This window comes from Pipistrellus hanaki, assembly GCF_964339955.1.
Source record: "Pipistrellus hanaki genome assembly, chromosome: 2".
Lineage (NCBI taxonomy): Eukaryota > Metazoa > Chordata > Mammalia > Chiroptera > Vespertilionidae > Pipistrellus > Pipistrellus hanaki.
Genome location: NC_140504.1, coordinates 6141991 through 6161077, shown reverse-complemented (window position 1 = coordinate 6161077; position 19087 = coordinate 6141991). Strand labels below are relative to the sequence as shown.

At 50.2% G+C, this 19087-nt stretch overlaps 1 protein-coding gene across 6 annotated transcripts in view; it reads right to left on the bottom strand.

Moving 5' to 3' along the window:
• Positions 1 to 2852, bottom strand: part of PKNOX1 (PBX/knotted 1 homeobox 1) — a 50372-nt gene extending 47520 nt beyond the window's left edge. For 2 of the 6 annotated variants that reach the window (XM_084873666.1, XM_084873672.1), the window contains exon 1: positions 2703 to 2852. Coding sequence is in view for 1 of the 6 variants with exons in the window: in XM_084873671.1 (XP_084729797.1) it covers positions 2703 to 2720 (18 nt within the window). In the remaining 5 variants the exon portion in view is untranslated. Of the gene's footprint in view, positions 1 to 519; positions 1078 to 2702 lie in introns of those variants that run through there. The other 4 variants (XM_084873671.1, XM_084873668.1, XM_084873669.1 and 1 more) reach the window with 4 other exon arrangements.
• Between the last annotated feature and the right edge of the window lie 16235 nt (positions 2853 to 19087).

Here is a 19087-nt window from a genome sequence, read left to right as displayed (position 1 = left end):
TATTCTAAAGATTTCCAGTTCAAAATTTTTTCTACACTGTATTTCCATGTCCTATATTGAAGAAGAACAGAGTTTGGGATGCCAAATATGCCACTTTGGCATATTATTTTAGGCTGGTTAATTTTAAGAAACAGCAGACCTAGGAGAAGCTCTGAAAACCTAGAAGATACCCTTTGTAAAACTCAATTAGATTTGTAAGGGCAGTCTCCATCTGTAAGGGGGCTTCCCTCACTGAACCTGTCCTGCTTTCACTGTCAGAGAACGCAGGAAAGGCTCCCAAGGGCAGATGCTTTGCATCAGCAGCAGTTTCAGGGTTTTCTTTTAAACCGTTTCAAAATGCTTAATTTGCAACAAAAATGAAAGTTCTAAGGAGAATGTTACTGCTCATGAAGTACTTCTCTAAAGTTACAACACTCTGACACAGATGTGAAGAGATGTAAACTAGAGGACAGGACCCAACAAGATGTTTGCACTCAGCATCGTTAACAGCCTGCTGACACTTAAATCACAAGCACGAACCTCATCTGTCAAGTCCTGTTTCAGGCCAGTTTCACCAACCCGGATGCCCTTTCCAAGTCTCTAAAGTAGGAGGCACATTTTGTTGCTGGGCAAGAGCGCAGGGGCAGTGAGCACCGCTCCAGGGCGCGCTGGGCAGCCAATCAAATCCTGTAAGCGGATGATGCAGTCGGTGAGGAGGAAAGTGATGAAAGGCAGGTGATGAGCAGTCCGCCACCTTCCAGGTCCATGTGCCAGATCCGAGTGCATCACCAACAACTACCTGCAAACTTGACTTCAGTTCTTCCTTTGTAACATCTAGCGTGTACTGTGTAACATCTGATGTAATGCATTTCAACATGATGCATTATGTAAACATCATTCCTTTTTCGATGTCAGAAAAAAATCATAGTTTGGCTCAGTGGACAGAGAGAGCGTTGGCCTTCGGACTGAAGGTTCCCAGGTTCGATTCCGGTCAAGGGCATGTACCTTGGTTGCGGGCACAGCCCCAGTAGGGGGCGTGCAAGAGGCAGCTGATCGATGATTCTCATCGATGTTTCTAACTCTCTATCGCTCTCTCTTCCTCTCTGTAAAAAATCAATAAAATGTTTAAAATTAAGAAAAGGAAAAAATCATAGTTACACCCAATTAAAGCTGAAGGTTTCGTTTACCCTAAAGTGGAAGGTGCTCACTTACTAAGGAAAAACAAACAAACACAGTAGCCTTTATAGAAAGCGAACTCTTACAATCTAAATTATGAAATTGAATTATACCTGACATGTCAGATACACCCTGGATGGTTGCAAGGCTGCGATCAAACTCACCAAACGCACATCTGCTTAAGGGCACCCCCTCACTCCCACTCCCGTCTGCCTTCTGTCCTCAGCCACGACCCCCACGCCAGCAGCGCCTCGGGGCTCTGAGGGGTCACACCCCAAGGCGGGGACCCTAACTGGGGTCGCAGGGCAGCCGGGGCATTCCCAGAGCCCCAGGATGCACTCAAGCGGGCTCCACTTTCCTAATTTTTCTGCTGTGACTCGCGGCTTCTAAACATGCCGAGTGAAATAAACCAGTCAATGAAAGAGAAACACCACATGACCTCACTCATTTATGGATAATAAAAAACATTATAAACTGATGACCAAAAAGATACAGAAATAGTAAAGCAACAGACAGACTGTCACATTACAGCGGGGAGGGGAGGGAGGTCTGGGGGAGATAAGAGATCAACCGAAAGACTTGTATGCATGCATATAAGTACAACCAATGGACGCAAAACTCTGGGGAGGGAGGGCATGTATGGGCGGGGAGAGGGCAATGGTAAGATATGTACACAGATAATACCTTAATTAAAAAAAAATAAAAAGAGAATGTGCAATTCCGGCGAGCGCCTGACCAAGTTGGACACGTCACGCACTATTGCAGTTGGCCATTTATTATAAGCGACACCTTCGTAACCAACACCAGAAACGGGAACCCCGGCCCGAGGCCCGCAGCCCTGCACCCCGCCGGGCTGCAGCCGGCTCCCTCAGGCCCGCACCCCCGGTCTCGCCTCCCTCCCAACCCCCCACTGATCCCGGGCAGGGCCGGCCGGACGCGCACCGCCTGAGAGGCGCACGGGGGCGGCCAGGGTGCGCCCCTCCGGCGGCCGCCCCCCGCCATCTTCCCGCCTCCCGCCCCGCGGAGCACCCCCCGCGGCCGCCGCACCAACCGCGGGGCCGCGCCGCCCTCACGCCGGCCCCGCCCCCGCGCGCCCCCGCGCCCCTCACGCCGGCCCCGCCCCGCCGGCGCCCGCGCGCCCCCCACCCCGCCCCGCCCCCGCCCGGGCGCGCGCCGCGCTCCGTGAGGAACGGTTAAGGGCGCGCGCCTCACAACGGGCCCCGAGCGGCGGCGGCCGCGGCGGCGGCGGCTTCCAGAAATTTCCGCGTCCGTACACCCACCCTGAGAAACAAGGTGGGCGCGCCCCCGCGGCCGCCCGGCGGATAACGCCCCTCCCCGAGTCCTTGGCTCCCCTCCCCCACAAGCACCCCCTCCCCGCCCCCTGCCCCGGGCGGCGGGTCCGGCGCGGCCCTCCCGGGCGGCTGCGGCCCAGGGAGACCCAGGCGGTGGCGATGGGGTGGCGGCTGCGGCGCCGGCGGGCCAGCGTGATTGATAGGGACGGGGCGGCGGAGCGGCGGCGGTGGCGGAGCGGTTGAGTGACAGCTTACCTGGGTGCCAATCTTCATCACACTGACAAGCGGCTGCAGCAATCGGGACCCGCAGTGCCGCGCCCGCGTCCAACCGTCACGCCGACGCTAGGCCACGCGACACAGCCTCGCTCAATGGGAGGAGGGCGACGCCGACGCGCGCCGCATCAATATTCAGATAGGGGGCGGGGCCACCCAGGCTCGGGCCCCGCCCCGTCCCTGCGCCGCAGCGGCACGGGGCGGGGCCTGCCTTCCGGGGGTGGAGAGTGAGGCGGGGGCGGGCTGCGGAAGGCCCCGCCCCCGCTTGGCGCGCGAGCCAGGCCCCGCCCCCAGCCAGCCGAGCTTCCCGCCTCATGACTATGCAGCGGAGGCGTGGCCTGGGCGCGCGCCACGCCCCCTCCGCGCGCTCTCCCGCGGCCCGGGCCGATCAGAGGAGCGGGCCTCGGTGGGCGGGACCGTGGGGAAAAGCGGTACTGGCCCCACTTGGCGCTCCCGTCCCAGCTGGGTCCGGGCCGACACGCGCTGCCCTCAGAGGCCATTGCAGATGGGCCGCACGGGCGCCCGGCACCGAGCCCGCTCGGCCTGCGCGCGCCCCCTTTGTGTGCAGCCCCCGCCGCCTCCCGGTGGGCGCGAGCCCCGGCCGCGCGGCGGGTGCGGACGTGTGCTCTTGGCCGCGGCAGCTGGTGCAGTTGTCGCCGGCTGTCTCTGCCCGACAACTGGCCTGGCCTGGGCTCCATCTGTCCCCGGTTCCGGCCACAGACGCTGGTTCCAGCCACAGACGCTGGCACGCCTCTGGTCCGGTGGGCGCTCAGCCTTCAGTGCACCTGCCCCCCAGGTGACCCTCTCAGCAGGTGAAGTGACTTTCCTGGGGGACCTGGGAAGTGTAGTCTCAAGGTGGGCTTTCAAAGGCTGTCTCAGTGCACCCATGGGTCCCCTCCTGCGGCCTTGCTCTCCAAGACTTGCAGGGAAGTCCTCACCTGCCCTAGTACAGAGGCATGGGGTTTGTCTCACTAGCCATTCATTTAAATATACATGGAGCTAAAACCGGTTTGGCGCAGTGGATAGAGCGTCGGCCTGTGGACTGAAGGGTCCCAGGTTCCATTCTGGTCAAGGGCATGTGCCTTGGTTGTGGGCACATGTGCAGGAGGCAGCTGATGGATGATTCTCTCTTATCGATGTTTCTGGCTCTCTCTCCCTCTCCCTTCCTCTCTGTAAAAAAATCAATAAAATATATTAAAAATAATAATAATAAATAAATATACATGTACTACAGGCCCGATACACGAAATTCGTGCAAGAGTAGGCCAACCCCCTCCTGCCCACACCAGCTTTTCTGGAAGTACACCCGGTCTAATTAGCATATTGTGCTTTTATTAATGGGATGTGTGTATATATGTATATGCATATATATGAATATATACATATATGTTTCATTGATTTCAAAGAGGGAGAGAGAGAAACATCAATAATGAGAATCATTGATGGCCCACCTCCTGCACAACCCCTATTGGGAATCCAGCCCACACCTCCAGGTTCATAGGTTGAGGCTCAACCACTGAGTGACACCTGGCTTGACCATTCATTTTTGCAGACACATTCCCACCTTGCCCGGTTGGTTTGGCTCTGTCCTTGAGTGTTGACCTATGAACCAGGAAGCACAGTAAGCCAGAACTGTGAAATGACACAAGTGTGTGCAGCTGGCCCGGCCTATTTCCTGAGCTTTGGTATCTGTGATGGTTAGCGTTATGTGTTCACCTGGCTGAGCTAGAGTATCCCATTGCGTCATTAAACACAAATCTACATAGATACTGCTCTGAAGGTATTTCTTGGATGAAATAAACATTTAAATCAGTATGCTGTGAGTAAAGCAGATTGCCCTCCAAGATGTGAGTGAGCCTCGCCCAATCAGGTGAAGGCCTTACGAGAAAACACTTCGACGTCCCCTGAAGAATCCTACCTGCAGACCATGGCAACATCAACTCTTACCAGAATTTTATTTTATTTTTTTTTAAAAATATATTTTATTGATTTTGTACAGAGAGGAAGGGAGAGAGATAGAGAGTTAGAAACATCAATGAGAGAGAGTCATCGATCAGATGCCTCCTGCACACCCCCCACTGGGGATATGCCCGCAACCAAGGCACATGCCCCTGACAGGAATCGAACCCAGGACCTCCCAGTTCCCAAGCCAACGCTCTATCCATTGAGCCAAACTGGTTTCGGCTTTTACCAGAATTTTAGTTGGCCAACCTGCCCTGCAAATTTCAGACTTGCCAGCACCCACAATGGCATGAGCCAATTCCTTAAAATCAGAAAGATAGTGATATAGATACATATGTATATACATTTTTTTCATTCAATTGTTTCCGTTTCTCTGCAGTGTTTCCCAAACTTTGGACATATGTGTACCCCTTCTATAATTTTAGTAACGCTGAGGACCCCTCATACTCATGAGAACGTAGAATTAGGCGCAGCTAAGCACGGTGCAGTGCATATCCCCACCAAACTCCGGTGCAACGCGTACCCCCACCCAACTCTTCCCATACCCCTGGGGGTACGCGTGCCACACTTTGGGAAACACTGCTCTAGAGAATGCTGACAAAGACAGTATTCCTTTTCTTCTCTATTTAGACCGCTATGATGGCACATTAAGGCCATCAGGAGAGCGGACATGCTTCTTTTATTTTCTGCATCATTTCCTCCTTCTCTACTGTGGGTGGCCAAGGCCTCTGTGGACAACCCTGGAAGGCTTGTGTCCAAGTTAGCCACGCATCCCTTGGTTCCAGAAGAATTATAAGGATCATAAGCTGAGGATCAGCCACAGAAAACATGCTTTTTCCAGCCCTGAAGTGCTGCTTCCTATCTGCCCATAGTGGTCAGTGTGCCCTCCAGAGAGTTACCCTCTTGCCCTCTCAGCACCCCCCCACCTCCCACTGAGACCTCCCACCTGGAGGGGCTCTATTCACCACCTGGCTAAGGAGGAGAGGGGGTGGGTAGGGGATGAAAAGGGACCCAGATTCAGTGGTCTGGCTGAGGGTCCCTCTGCCACCTCCTTGTACTCCAACTGACTGCACTGACCTTTGCAGGGACACAGATCTGCTGTGGCCCCACCTGGGGGCCCACGATGGATGCCCAAGGGAGAGGGAGCAGAGCTGGTGCACTGCCCTCCTGCACAAAAAGGAGCATCAAGCCTTGACTGATGTGTTCAGTGGTTGGGGCAGTGGCCCATGCATTGAGATGTTGCAGGATTCCTGGGCGAGGGCACACCTGAATTGCAAGTTTGATCCCTAGCCTTGGTCGGGGTATGTGCAGGACGTAACCCACCCATGTACCCTCGCATCTATGTTTCTTTCTTCTCTCTCTCTCTCTCTCTCTCTCTCTCTCTCTCTCCTCCCTCCCTTCCTTCCACTCTCTAAAAAACAATGGAAAAATACCCTCAGGCAAGGATTAACAACAACAATAAATGGAATATCAAGCTAAAAAATTTTTTTTCTTGCCCCCTCATTCTTGGCTATTTTCCTAATCTTCCAGAATGTTTACCATCTTTGGAGACATCAGAGTTTCATTTTCTGCAGCATATTTTCAGAAAGAGAGACAGAGCGAGAGAGCAAGAGAGCGAGAGAGCGAGAGCGAGAGCGAGAGCGAGAGCGAGAGCGAGAGCGAGAGCGAGAGAGAGAGAGAGAGAGAGAGAGAGAGAGAGAACAAAGCCTGGGCTGGACCTGTGAGCTCAGTCAGAAAGCAGCCTTCTTGGTGGCTGTGTCACCATCTCTCTCGATGCCTGTTGGGCTGGCAGCACTTTGGTTTTGCTGCATCCACATCTATTTGTCTATAAATAAAAAACCTTTGTTATGTGCAAATATTAACCAGAATCAGTGGAAAGATTAAAGAATAAACTTGTTGCCGGAAATCAAAATATGCTCACAAATTCTAGAGCCAGCAGGAATCTGGGTCATTTTAAGGGAAAAACTTTCCAGACGAGGCTCGCTGCAGCCCACGGTGCAACGAAGACGAGGTCACAGCCCTCATCCCAGTGCTGGGTGTCTCCTTTCCTACTTCCAATATGAGCAGGAACACAAACTCTTGCCTAATAAGGACTGTTAGAAGCCTGTTTAACAACGAGATGGATCTTTTATAATCAGCTTAGGTTTTGGTAATTATATGTAAAGGTTTTCAATTTTTTCTTTTAAAACATTTATTTTTATTGACTTCAGAGAGGAAGAGAGAGAAAAACATCAATGATGAGAGAGAATCATTGGTAAGCTGCCTCCTGCACTCCCCACACTAGGGATTGAGCCTACAACACGGGCATGTGCCTGGGCCGGGAATTGAACTGTGGCCTCCTGGTTCATAGGTCGACACTCAACCTCTGAGCCACGCTGGCCAGGCTCAAATTTTTCTTTTTTTAAAAAAATTATTGATTTCAGAGAGAGAATGTATAAGTTGTTCTACTTATTTATACATTCATTGCTTGCTTCTTGTATGTGCCCTGACCAGGAATTAAATTGGGACAACGCTCTGACAAACTGAGCTACCTGGCCAGGGCCCCAAATTTTCTTTTTAAAACTATTTCTTGCTTATTAAGGTCTCCTCTGTAAGCCTTATTCACACTGTCTGATCATCCCTTGACCAAAGGGTTTGTTAACAAAGATCAGCTCCGCTCCTGTCTCGTTCCTGTCATCAGCGACCCTGAATTACCAAAGACTTTTTCTGTACGCTCATGTTTGTTCTGTCTTAGAAAAATTGGGGCGTCCTTGAGCTACAGAATAATTTGTTTATCACGGAGGCTGGGAGGAATGAAACCTTGTGCTCCCCCCAACCAGTGCTACAGTCTGAGACTAACATACATCCAGAAAGCGGGGCATGTTTTCGACATAACAATGAGGCATTCTGGTCCTTTCTGAGCTTTTTACAGCAGATGTATTACTAGTCGTAGCTCATTCTCCTTATATTATTGTAGAAGGCTCAGGGATTGGTGGGAAGCCAACAAAATGTCTTCTCAAATGTACTTCTTTTGCGTAGAGACAGTATGTTGACGACTTTTGCAGCACATAGTTCAATGCCGTATTTTTCTGTACAATGCAGCTGCACTTCCCACAATATAAGCTTTGTGCTGTTTTCAGCACAACTTCTTCAAGGTATTAGCGTCCCGCATTGGCTCACTGATTCCCCAAACTTAGTAAGTCACTGTTACCGGGTGTCGCTTGGCAGGAATTAACCAGCTTCTGTAACAGCTTATTTTTATTCAGTGTGCTCACCTGGGAACTGGTGATTTATACATAAAAGTTTATTATTTACCATTTAGGAGACTGGAAATATTACACACATGGAACTTGCGAAATAAATTGTCAGCTACATTTTTGATTTATTGCAGATTTATTTCCTACATCACCGGTGTGCCCAGATGGGCTTGCAGTTTGTCACACAAAGATAAATTCCTCTGGGTGGCACCCCCTGCTCTGGAAGGTTTATCTCCCTCTTTTATAGCCGTTCTTCCCATGGGGCCTCATCTGTTTTCTGTCTCCTTGTCAACAATGCTCAAGGTGTGATGTAATCATTTGAAGGCCACAGAGTAACAGCTCCGCTTGTTACTGGAATCCTCCTTCAAGGGGCCCGAGGTGCGAGAAGGACAGGATGCCGTTTATGCATTCTCTGTGGGAGGATGGCAGGTGAGGGAGAGAGAGTTAGAAACATCGATAAGAGAGAAACATCGACCAGCTGCCTCCTGCACACACCCCAGTGGAGATGTGCCCGCAACCAAGGTACATGCCCTTGACCGGAATCAAACCAGGGACCCTTCAGTCCACAGGCCAACACTCTATCCATTGAACCAAACCAGTTAGGGCTATTTTCTAACCTTTTAAAAAAAAAAAAATTCACATGCACACAAGTAGAAGAGAATAATGAACCGCTGTGTACCTATCATTCAACTGTAAAATTATTAATATTTTGCCAATTTTCTCTCATGTTTCCCATCCTTCCCCCCCCCCTTAAGTACTTTAAAAGAAATCCCAGATATTGTGTTATTTCACTGCAGTAGAAGCAAGCATTATTAATTCTATTTATGGGAAAACAGAAGCACTAAAATGTTAACAATCTCACCCAAAAGGATACGGTGAATCTGTGGGGAAGGAATGGATTCCTTCTATCCTAACACTGGTCCTGTCAGTGAAATCCAACTATCCCCCAAACTGATTTCCTCCGCTACTCAGAGAGTGTGTCACCCACACAATGTCAGCTGTGGCAGCAATATTCGAGCAGATTACTCACGTAGATGGATTTGTCTCAGCCCCTGAGTATTTAAATAAATTAAAGGAGTTCACTTCCTGAAGCTATAAATCAGGGCCCCTTTAAAGAATAACAAGGAAGTTAAATCCCCAAAGTGACATTTACTCAGAAGAATGCTATTTAAAATCCAAACATATGGAGTCATAGAGAATAAATGTGCGACCTCCAGTCAATGGCAGCTCTAGAAATACGTTTTTTTGTTGCATTGGCAAAGCCAACTTTCCTGCAAGGAGAACTTACAGCAAAGGCCATCTCCCGCTGAGAGGCCTTGAATGTCTGGGGTTTTCTCCTGACTTCTTTTTGAGCTTTGGGCACCTGGGCCTTCAGGGCACCAATGCCAGTCATGTCACCACCCTCCAGTGCCCCCCGGTGTGTGACTCTCCTGGCCGCTCTCAGAGGTGATGTGGAGTTTCCTTTAGCCCTTGTGGTGCTGCTGGGAGCTGTTGTGCTGGTATAGCAAGGGATTTGTCCTGTTTTTGTCCCTAGTTTGGAGGCAGCCTTTAGCCCCTCAGACCACACCAGTCTATGCTAATGAGGTGGGTCCTGACAGCCCCTAAATAGCGTCAGGATGAGGGCCCATCAGGCCAGAAAGACCATCTGGGGTTCAGAGAGCTGGGACTTTGAGCCAATTGATATCAGGCTGACCTCTTGAGCTCTGGGAAGGGAGATTGAGGTCAATCACGTGACCAGTAGTGCAATGGTGCCCATGTGGTAAATCCCCTATGAGAACTCCAAACATGGGAAATCCATATGAGCTTCTTGTTTGGAGACCCACGTGGAGGTGCCAGAAGGCTGGCACCTGAAGGCACGGAGGCTCCGCATTGGAGGCCCCCCCCCCCACTTCCCCCTGGGGGTCTCTTCTCTGGGCTGGTCCTGATTTGCATCTTTTATGGTAAAACCATAGTGCTTTCCTGAGTTCTGAGTCATTCTAGCAAACGATTGAACCAGAAGGGTGGTGGGGACGCCTGAAACTAGCCTCCAGTTGGCCAGAAGCACCAGTGGCCTAAAGTTTGGGGGGTGTCTGGAAGGAAGGCAGTCCTGTGGGAGGCTGTGCCCACCCCCCGGGCCTGCCCTGAACTCCAGAGCTGGGGTCAGAATCGCTCTGCTCAGCCCAGCACTCTGCTTGGCCCAAAGGTTCCTGGTCATGATCAGTCCCGCACTCACCCCCAGATCTCAACACAGCACCTCGGGGGGGGGGGGGGGGGGGGGCTGGGGGCCTCTCCCCTGGGCCACACAGGCGATGCGCAGTCCCAGGCACCTGGAGGGAAGGAGCTCCAGCCCGCCCCCAGCTAAGGGATGGGCCACAAATAGTCCAGCGTTTCTCTCTCTCTCTCATTGCTTTATTTGTGTTGTAAAACAGTCGTATTAGATTTTAATTACTGAATAACACACGTTGTTACAATCACTTCCTCCCACCTGCTCTGTGCCCTGAGGGCTCCCTCCTTTTGGCTTCCAGGTGGGCTGGCACCGTCAGCATTCCCAGGGCGGGAGTGTGGGGTTATTCCCGGTCACCATGAGTCAGGTCCCTCCTCCCAGCTTCATGCTGTCACCTGCCTCCCAGATTCTGGGAACCGCTCCCTGCTTGTCCTTCCCTTGATGGGCACACAGCTCCTGGTAACCAGGCGTCTGGAACCAGCGCCGCAGCATCCCTCGGCCCCAGGCCACAGCTCGGAGCCTGTGCCAGGTGCTGTCCTCAGATTGCCTGGCCTGCGTGCCCTCTGCCCTCCGCTGGCCCTGGCCAGGCACAGGGCTGGGGAGAAGGCAGCCGGGTGTAGCCTGTGCCCTCAGGGAGCAGCTGCCGCCCAGCCAGCACCAAGGGTTGCCTTGGGGACATCCTGGGTGGTTCTGGCCAGAAAGTTCAGGTGAGAGGAGATGGGTCGGCAAACACCAACCAAGAAATGGCAGTGACATTGGGGTAACGGGCAGCACCTGCACCACTCCGGCGCCCCCAAACAGAGTTGCTCAAAGTCTGGTCCACTTCCACCTTGTCTCCAGTCACTGGGCATTCGTCCAAAATGCAGTTTTGTGGCACTGAAAAGGATGAATCTTAGCTGAATCCCCGAGCGTGAAACAGCGACCTTGTGAGCCCCCCACGTCCCCGTGCAATTTAGGTGAGACTGGCTGTCTGCTCTTCCTCAGAACTGGGACAGGACTCACAGAAGATGCCTCTTATACACAGGACCGGCCCACCCGCCCCCGTTTCCTGTTCTTTGTCTCCTGCATGCTTAGCTGGGATTAGCAGCTGGACACAGAGATGCACCCTTCCCTTTCAGCTAGCTGCCTGAAACGGCCTCTGGGGCTGACAATGACCCTGTACGTCGCCCTGCCTGGGACCAGTCTGGCCTTTCCATAAAAGTTCAAGGTGAGACGACCCCGGCCGGACTCTGATCTTTGGATGCGGCCCCTCCTTCCCGTAGCAGCCAGAATAAAACCAGTCTCCTCACTGGCACGTTTGGTCCCAAGCCAGGAACTGGCATTTTTGCTCGCACCCTGGGGTGATTCCGACGGGGTCAAGTTTGAGCCATTCCCCCCCGGGGGCCTGTGGGATGAGGAACATGGCGAGGTCTATGCAATGGAACCCAGACACCTTCTGCACAGCAGGTGAGGGCGTGGTGGGCGTCGGCAGGGAGTTCCCCCTCCACATGTAGATCTGGCTTCAAGCTCATGTTCATGCAGCCCTGCTTTGTCTGGGGTGGGGGTGGGGGTGGGGGAGCAGATTTTGTAAATAGAAACAGATTTGGGTAAATCAACGGTAAGAATTTCGAAGACAGTAAGTCGATGGTAAGAATTTGGGGGTCAATCTATTTCTTTTTGGAATCCGCTTCAAACAGCCTTCTTGACATGCCCACATCCAGCCTCCTTCCCTCGTCAGCACCTCCCCCCCCCCCAAATCCAGCCTTTTATGGGCTTGTCATCGTTGCCCCCGCCGACAATGAATGATTTCCTCTGGGGGCGTATCACAAGAGCCGCAGTCCTTGCCAGAATCCATTGGCACCCACCATCTCCCTGAGTCAGAGCCCAAGGCCATTAGCGCGGGAGCAACAGCTGCGAGGGCCGCACATCTGCGAGTCGTTTGAAAATTTTATGATGAATAAAAACTATCCATTACACAGACTTATACATTATATATCAACCTGATGCCTCTGCGATTGCACCACCGACAGTCCCCTTTTGTCGTGCGCAGTTTTCCTAACGACACTCGAGCTCCAGTAATAAATTCGGGTATCTCAAACGTCGACTATTCAGCAGCACTACTTAAAATTCCCTCCTCGACGTGGTCTACTCCTTAATCACAATAATAAAAACCGCAGCCTTCCCTGGAAGCAGGAGAGAGACCTGGCAACTCCCAGCATGCTAAAAGCGTAGGGGAGAATTATGGGTTTTAGACCAAATAACCAAAAGATTGAAATATATATATATATATATGAGAGAGAGAACATCAAAAGATGCTGAAAAATGAGCCTTAAAAATGGTTCAAGCGCCATAAGCTGTGTAAGCGGTCCCTGCGTGCAGATGACCTGAGTTTGCAGTTGTGTAGTTGGTGATACGATCAGGATGCTTTAAAGGACCCAGCGGCACCATGAGAAGGGAGGCGGTGGAAACAGAGAGCCAGAGAAAGGAAAGGAACTGAGCCAAGTCCCGCTCAGGCAGAGGTGAGGGCCCATCCTGGCGAGGACCCTCACTAAGAGCAGCGTGTACAGGTCCAGCTGTGTCCTCAATTACGTCCTCAATTTGTTGGCGACATGGCTCCCTCCCCCCCTGTGTCCTGTGTCCATGCTCAGATAGGACATTCAGCTCCCCAGTGCCTAGGTCTGTTTTGGGAATGTCTTTCCCACCCCTTTCGTTTTTTTTCTCTTTTCCACAACGCTATGGTTTAAAAATTCTCTCTCGGAAAACAGCTTTTGGTGGCATGAGGCTCTGCCTGTTTCCACGCACTAAACCTGCATTTTTTATTCCATACCAGCCTCCTTTCCCTCCGTTAGCACCCCCTCGTTCCGCGGCAGTGACTGGCCATATGTTCTGGAGAAGACGGCGCTTTGCTTTGGCTTCCTCTGGCTGGCTCTGCGCTGAGGACGATATATTTTAAGCCCCACATTTAAAAATAAAAACCTTGGCACGGCTTGTGAGGAACTAAAAACATCGAGATATGCTTGGAGCCTGGGCTCCGATTGGTAAGATGTCAAAGCCAGTGTTTAAAAGGAAGGAAGAAACCCAGGCTCAGGGTGCCCAGGTGGCGGGGTTGGATCTGATCCCTGAGTGGGGCTCTGGCTCCTGGGGGCGGAGGGGAGTGCGGCCTCCTCGGGCAGACTGGCCAGGGAGCTGCCCCGAGGTCCAGGGTCCCTCTGGGCAGACTGGCCAGGGAGCTGCCCTATGGTCCAGGGTCCCTCTGGGCAGACTGGCCAGGGAGCTGCCCTGTGGTCCGGGGTCCCTCTGGGCAGACTGGCCAGGGAGCTGCCCTATGGTCCAGGGTCCCTCTGGGCAGACTGGCCAGGGAGCTGCCCCGAGATCCAGGGTCCCTCTGGGCAGACTGGCCAGGGAGCTGCCCCGAGGTCCGGGGTCCCTCTGGGCAGACTGGCCAGGGAGCTGCCCCGTGGTCCAGGGTCCCTCTGGGCGGCTCCCCCCAGGGCGTCCAGGTGGTCAGTTAAAGCTGTACCACCTAGAAAAGTGCAAGGAAATGGCCTCTTTTCTTTCCCACTTCACCCCTGTTGTGCGTTTGCACGTGAAATGTGAACATGTGCCAAAACCGGTTTGGTTCAGTGGATAGAGCGTCAGCCTGCAGACTGAAGGGTCCCGGGTTCGATTCCGGTCAAGGGCATGTACCTTGGTTGCGGGCACATCCCCAGTGGGGGGTGTGCAAGAGGCAGCTGATCAATGACTCACTCTCATCGATGTTTCTAGCTCTTTATCTCTCTCCCTTCCTCTCTGTACAAAATTAATAAAATATATATTTTTTAAAAATCAATAAAATATAAATAAATTAAAAAAAAGAAAATAAATGTGAACATGTGATGTGGCCACAAACATGTGACTTGGCCACAAACATGATATGTCCATAAACATGAGATAGGACCATGTCCTGAGATGCTTGGCACCAGAAGTAGGTGGAGGACAAGAGGAAGCAGGTTTTGAAATTCACGAAGCCTGGCAGAAGCTGGTTGGTGGTGAATCCCTTCAGTCATGAAAAGGGTCAGGCAAAGAGTCTGGTTCCCCTCCGTATGGGACGAGGGAATTCCTCTCCTGCAGGGATGTCCTCCGAGTGCAGCCTGTGCAGCTACACATGGCTTCACTTCTTTTTGATGGGAACCGTGTGAAACAAAATTTATCACAATTCCTATGTTTGGAGCAGTAGTACAAACAGCGAGGACATCTGTGCGTGAAGTCACATGGTTAAGGTATCCGAACTTTCAAAGTACAAATTTTGACCAACCATGCAAGGGGAAAGACGGAAGTGCCTTTATATTCCAGCAAAATAGTACTACAAAATTGTCATGTGACAAAGCAATTGAAAGATAAACAGCCAAAAGTTTTTTTTTTATTTACTGCCTGACACACATGGAGGTAAGTCAACAGTTAATACAAATATTATTTTTCTGGATTTTGTGAGGAGGTTTATGGTATCTACCAGCTTTGAAGATTTGTAAGATTTTTCCCCCTCATTCTATTAATAAATAATATTTACTTTTATGTAGCTTACTTTTTTAAAAATATATTTTATTGATTTTTTTACAGAGAGGAAGGGAGAGGGAAGGTTAGAAACATCGATCAGCTGACTCTTGCATCCCCCCACTGGGGATGTGCCCACAACCAAGGTACATGCCCTTGACCGGAATCGAACCTAGGACCTTTCAGTCCGCAGGGCGACGCTCTATCCACTGAGCCAAACCGGTTTCGGCTATGTATCTTACTTTGAATTCATAATTCTGCACTTTTTTTTATTAAAAAGAGCTCTCCTAATTCTATAAGCTTTAGGCCCCACAAAATCCAAATTCATTCCTGATAGTGATCTATACTTTCTCTCTTTTTTGGCTATTAATTTTCATGAACTGTTCTAGCCTTAAGTAACATTCACGCATGAATATAAAAACTAATTGAAAAGAATAGTTCTAATACATCTCACTAAGAAATGCATGTCCAATAAAATTTTACTTTTTAAGTTTAGAAGTGATCATTACAATATGACTACTAAATAGAGTAATAAGCACTGGCCGGGTAGCAGAATTGGTTAGAGTATCATCCTCATACACCAAGGCTGAGGGTTCGATCCCCAATCAGGACATGTACAAGAATTAACCTAAATGCATAAATAAGTGGAACAATAAATCAATTTTTTTCTTTCTCTCTCTACTTGACTCTCTCTAAAATCAATTAAAAAATAGATTAATAATATTTACAAAAAGGCTTTAAGAAAAAATAGATTTCTTAAAAGAATATTAAAAACATTTTAAAGCTTTGATTTAAAATTTTGTTCAAATTTTACAATAATTTTAAAAAATCTAAATATCAACTCAAAGAAAGCATTTTCTGCCCTGGCCAGTGTGGCTCAAGTGGTTAGAGCATTGGCCCTCACACTGCAGGGTCTCAGGTTCGATTCCCAGTCAAGCGCACATACCTGGGTTGCAGTTGTGATTCCCTCCCCTGGTTGGGGTGCGACAGCCCCCCCCCCCCCCCGCCCTCTCTCCCACTTTCCCTAAAAGTCAATGGAAAAAATATCCTTGGGAAGAATTAAAACAAAGTATTTTCTGTACAAGAGCACGTCCAACAGAAAAGAACTTATTTTGACACTTTTAAAAATACAAAGCATTAACTTATTAAACTTAATTGGTAAAAAGAAGTTGAAGTAAAAATGAAAGGACTTCTAAACTTCGGATAAATAACTGTTTTGTTTGTTTGTTTGTTTTCCCCCAGAAGGCCCTGGTCCCTAATCCAGCCCCCTGCAGTGAAGCAGCAGGCTGGGAGCCATGGCGAGAGAGCCTCTCGGCTTCCTGAGCCCCGTTTCTATTTTAGACCGGCCTGCCTCCTCTGAAAGATGAGCCGAGCTCCTCTCAGTGGGGCGGCCTCCCGACTCCTGGCTCCAGCTCAGAGTCTTTGGTTTCTATGATTTTTACTTGGTCAGGATTTGTAACAGTTTCGTTCTGTCTTGCAACCACGATCCTGTATTTCATCTTAGTTCTAGATGCACAGGAATTCTATGGCCAAGCCCAGGCTTCTTACCGTGGCCCCTCACTTCCTGAGGTTTCACGGTTATCACCTCTTAGCTGGCTGGGCTCCATTGTCCAATTTTTCTCCCCTGAAGGGCTCATGGTGTCAAAGAAGGCAGACAAAAGCAGTATCAGCAACCGTTAGATGTGCAAAGACACGGAAAAGAAATAGGAAATGTATTTAGATAACTACAGGGAAATTGGCTGAAAATGGAAAACTGTATCAAACAATGGACAGAGCAGATAGAACAAGAGACAGAGACACATGGTTATTATCTAAGCGGCTCACTTTTTATGCCTGTAAACCTGAAGGAAATATAAGCTCACCCACACGCCAATAAAAGTTACTTATCAGATTAGCAAATATCAGAGACCATGATGCTTTTTGTTGGCCAGGGCGTAACGGGACAGGTGCATTCATAAACTGTTGGAAAGATGATAAACCGGAATGACCGCCCGGGCCGGCAGTTTGGCTACGTCTATCCAAACCTCCAACTTACCTGGCCACCAACTGAGGAGCCATGCTGGAGTGCAACATTTTGTCACTCCGCCTGGAGGAAATGCGGAGGGATCTGTCTCCTCTCTCTGCCTCAAGTTCCTTCCTTCCCAACTTTATTCTCCATATTCCCATTAGGATTTAAAAATATTTTTTATTATGGAAGTTCCCACGCAGAATCATGAACTTCCATTTGCCCATCACTCAGTCTCAACATTTCCTGTTTTACCATTCTTTCATCTCCCCTGCTACAACCCCTTCCCTCCAGAGCATTTCAAACAAATGACCAGCTTGATGCTTTTAATAAAACAGGACAGCTACACTGCATTCTTTTCCTACAGGTATGAGTCTGACATGGACTGAATGTGTGTGTCCCTCCAAATTCATACATCGGAGCCCTGACCTCCAATGCGATGGTGTTAGCAGACAGCCACTGCAGGCCAGGGAGAGCACTCTTACCCTGAACTGGGTCGGCTAGCACTTTGACCTTGGGCTTTCCAGCCTCCAGAACTGTGGGACGATTAATTGGTGGGTTAAGCCGCTCACTGTGGTATTCTGATACGGCAGCCGGGGCTGACTCACAGAGAGCAGAGCCCAAGCCTCCTGATTCAGCCCTCATGACTCATCCCGCCTGTGTCCCCTCTCCAACAGGGTCTCCGGCAATGCCCAAGGACTGAGCTTCCTGAAACCAACGGATGTCTCAGCATCCAGGCCTCTGCATTTCCCTTCCTGATGCCCTGAAGACCCTGCAGGCCCCCTCCCCAATTCCCCCGGCACCTGGTGGGTTCATGTCCCACACAGCCTTCTGTGATGAACGTCTACCCCTCTCCTCCCCAGTCAGCTCACTTCCATTATCACCCGCTGTCACTGGATATGGCACCTTACCTCCAGGTGCTTTTCACTGGCTTCCTTCCCTTCCCCAGGGAGACTTTCTTTATTTATCATCTCTGAGCCGACAGTCCCAGACTAGGCCTGACTAAGGAGACACGTACAGTAACGTTGATCACAGGCCCATAAGAGTGAAAATTGCTCCAGAAGAAACAGTGCTTTAGCTGTTAAATTTGACACTCTGGTGGTGTTTCAGATCCCTTCTGGAATAAGGGCAAGAGAAGGGAAAAGGGCCAGAGGGCCAGGGAGAGGAGGTAGAACCAGGGAGGCTGGACGCCTAGAACACACCCCTTATTGAGTCTTCTCTCTGGCCAGCACTTTTGTTCCACTCAGTGATCTACGGCGAGCCCTTTATTCATTTATTTGTTTGTTTATTTATTTATTTATTTATTTATATCTTTTATTGATTTTTTTACAGAGAGGAAGAGGGATAGAATTAGAAATATTGATCAGCTGCCTCTTGCACACCCCCTACTGGGGATGTGCCCGCAACCAAGGTACATCCCTTGACCCGGACCCTTCAGTCCGCAGGCCGATGCTCTATCCACTGAGCCAAACTGGTTTTGGCATATGGCGAGCCTTTTAATACTGGGGTCCACAACTGGTTCCTCCCTGAATAAGGCACACAAGCTAACAGTGATTTTAACGTTTTTAAAGGGTTAAAAAAGAAGTCTGTGCAACACTGACTGTAGGTGTGGCAAAGCCTGAAGAGGTTCGCCACTCCCTGCTTCCACAGGACAGACGGACTGAGTAGCATGTCTCTCTCCTGCAGCATCCTGCGGGGTGCAGTCAGCTCTGTGCTGTGGGGGAGCTCATTCCACTGGCCTCTGATTGCTTCCTGGGGCCAGCGCGGGCCAGGTCAGACAGTGTTGGGTGGAGAGCTGCTGAGCGCTCCCTGGGTTCTGAATGCTAGAGACAGGCAGGGCACAGAACTATTAAAATACAAAGCACATGCCTGGAGGCAGAATCAGACAGCCCTTTACCCTATGCCCGTCCCAGCCATCTGCCATTTTCAGTTATTATCCAGCTGCCAGTAAACATCAGAGCCTTTGACAAGTATAAGAGATCAAATGTCCAGAAAGAATCCAGAGAGCAGGTGACAGGAAAAATATAGAAGATAAAGCAATTACCTACCTTATTTAGCTCAAACCTATTAAACTGGTTGAAAAAAATCTCACAGAGCCATCAGCGTGGCTCAGTGGTTGAGCATCAAGCGTTGAACAAGGAGGTCACGGTTCAGTTCCTGGTCAGGGCACACGCCTTGTTTGCAGGTTTGATCCCCAGTCTGGGGCATGCAGGAGGCAGCCGATCAATGAATCTCTCTTATCATTGATGTTTCAATTTCTCTCTCCCTCTCCCTTCCTCTCTGAAATCATTACAAATATATTTTTTAAAAAATCTCACAGAAACAAAAGCAAGACAAATGTTCACGAATCACATGTGATCCATCAGATCTATTTCTGGAAATCCATCTTAAGGAGACAATGCCAAACACAAAGCAAGTTATATTCACACTGCTGTTTCTGGCAGCACTCCTC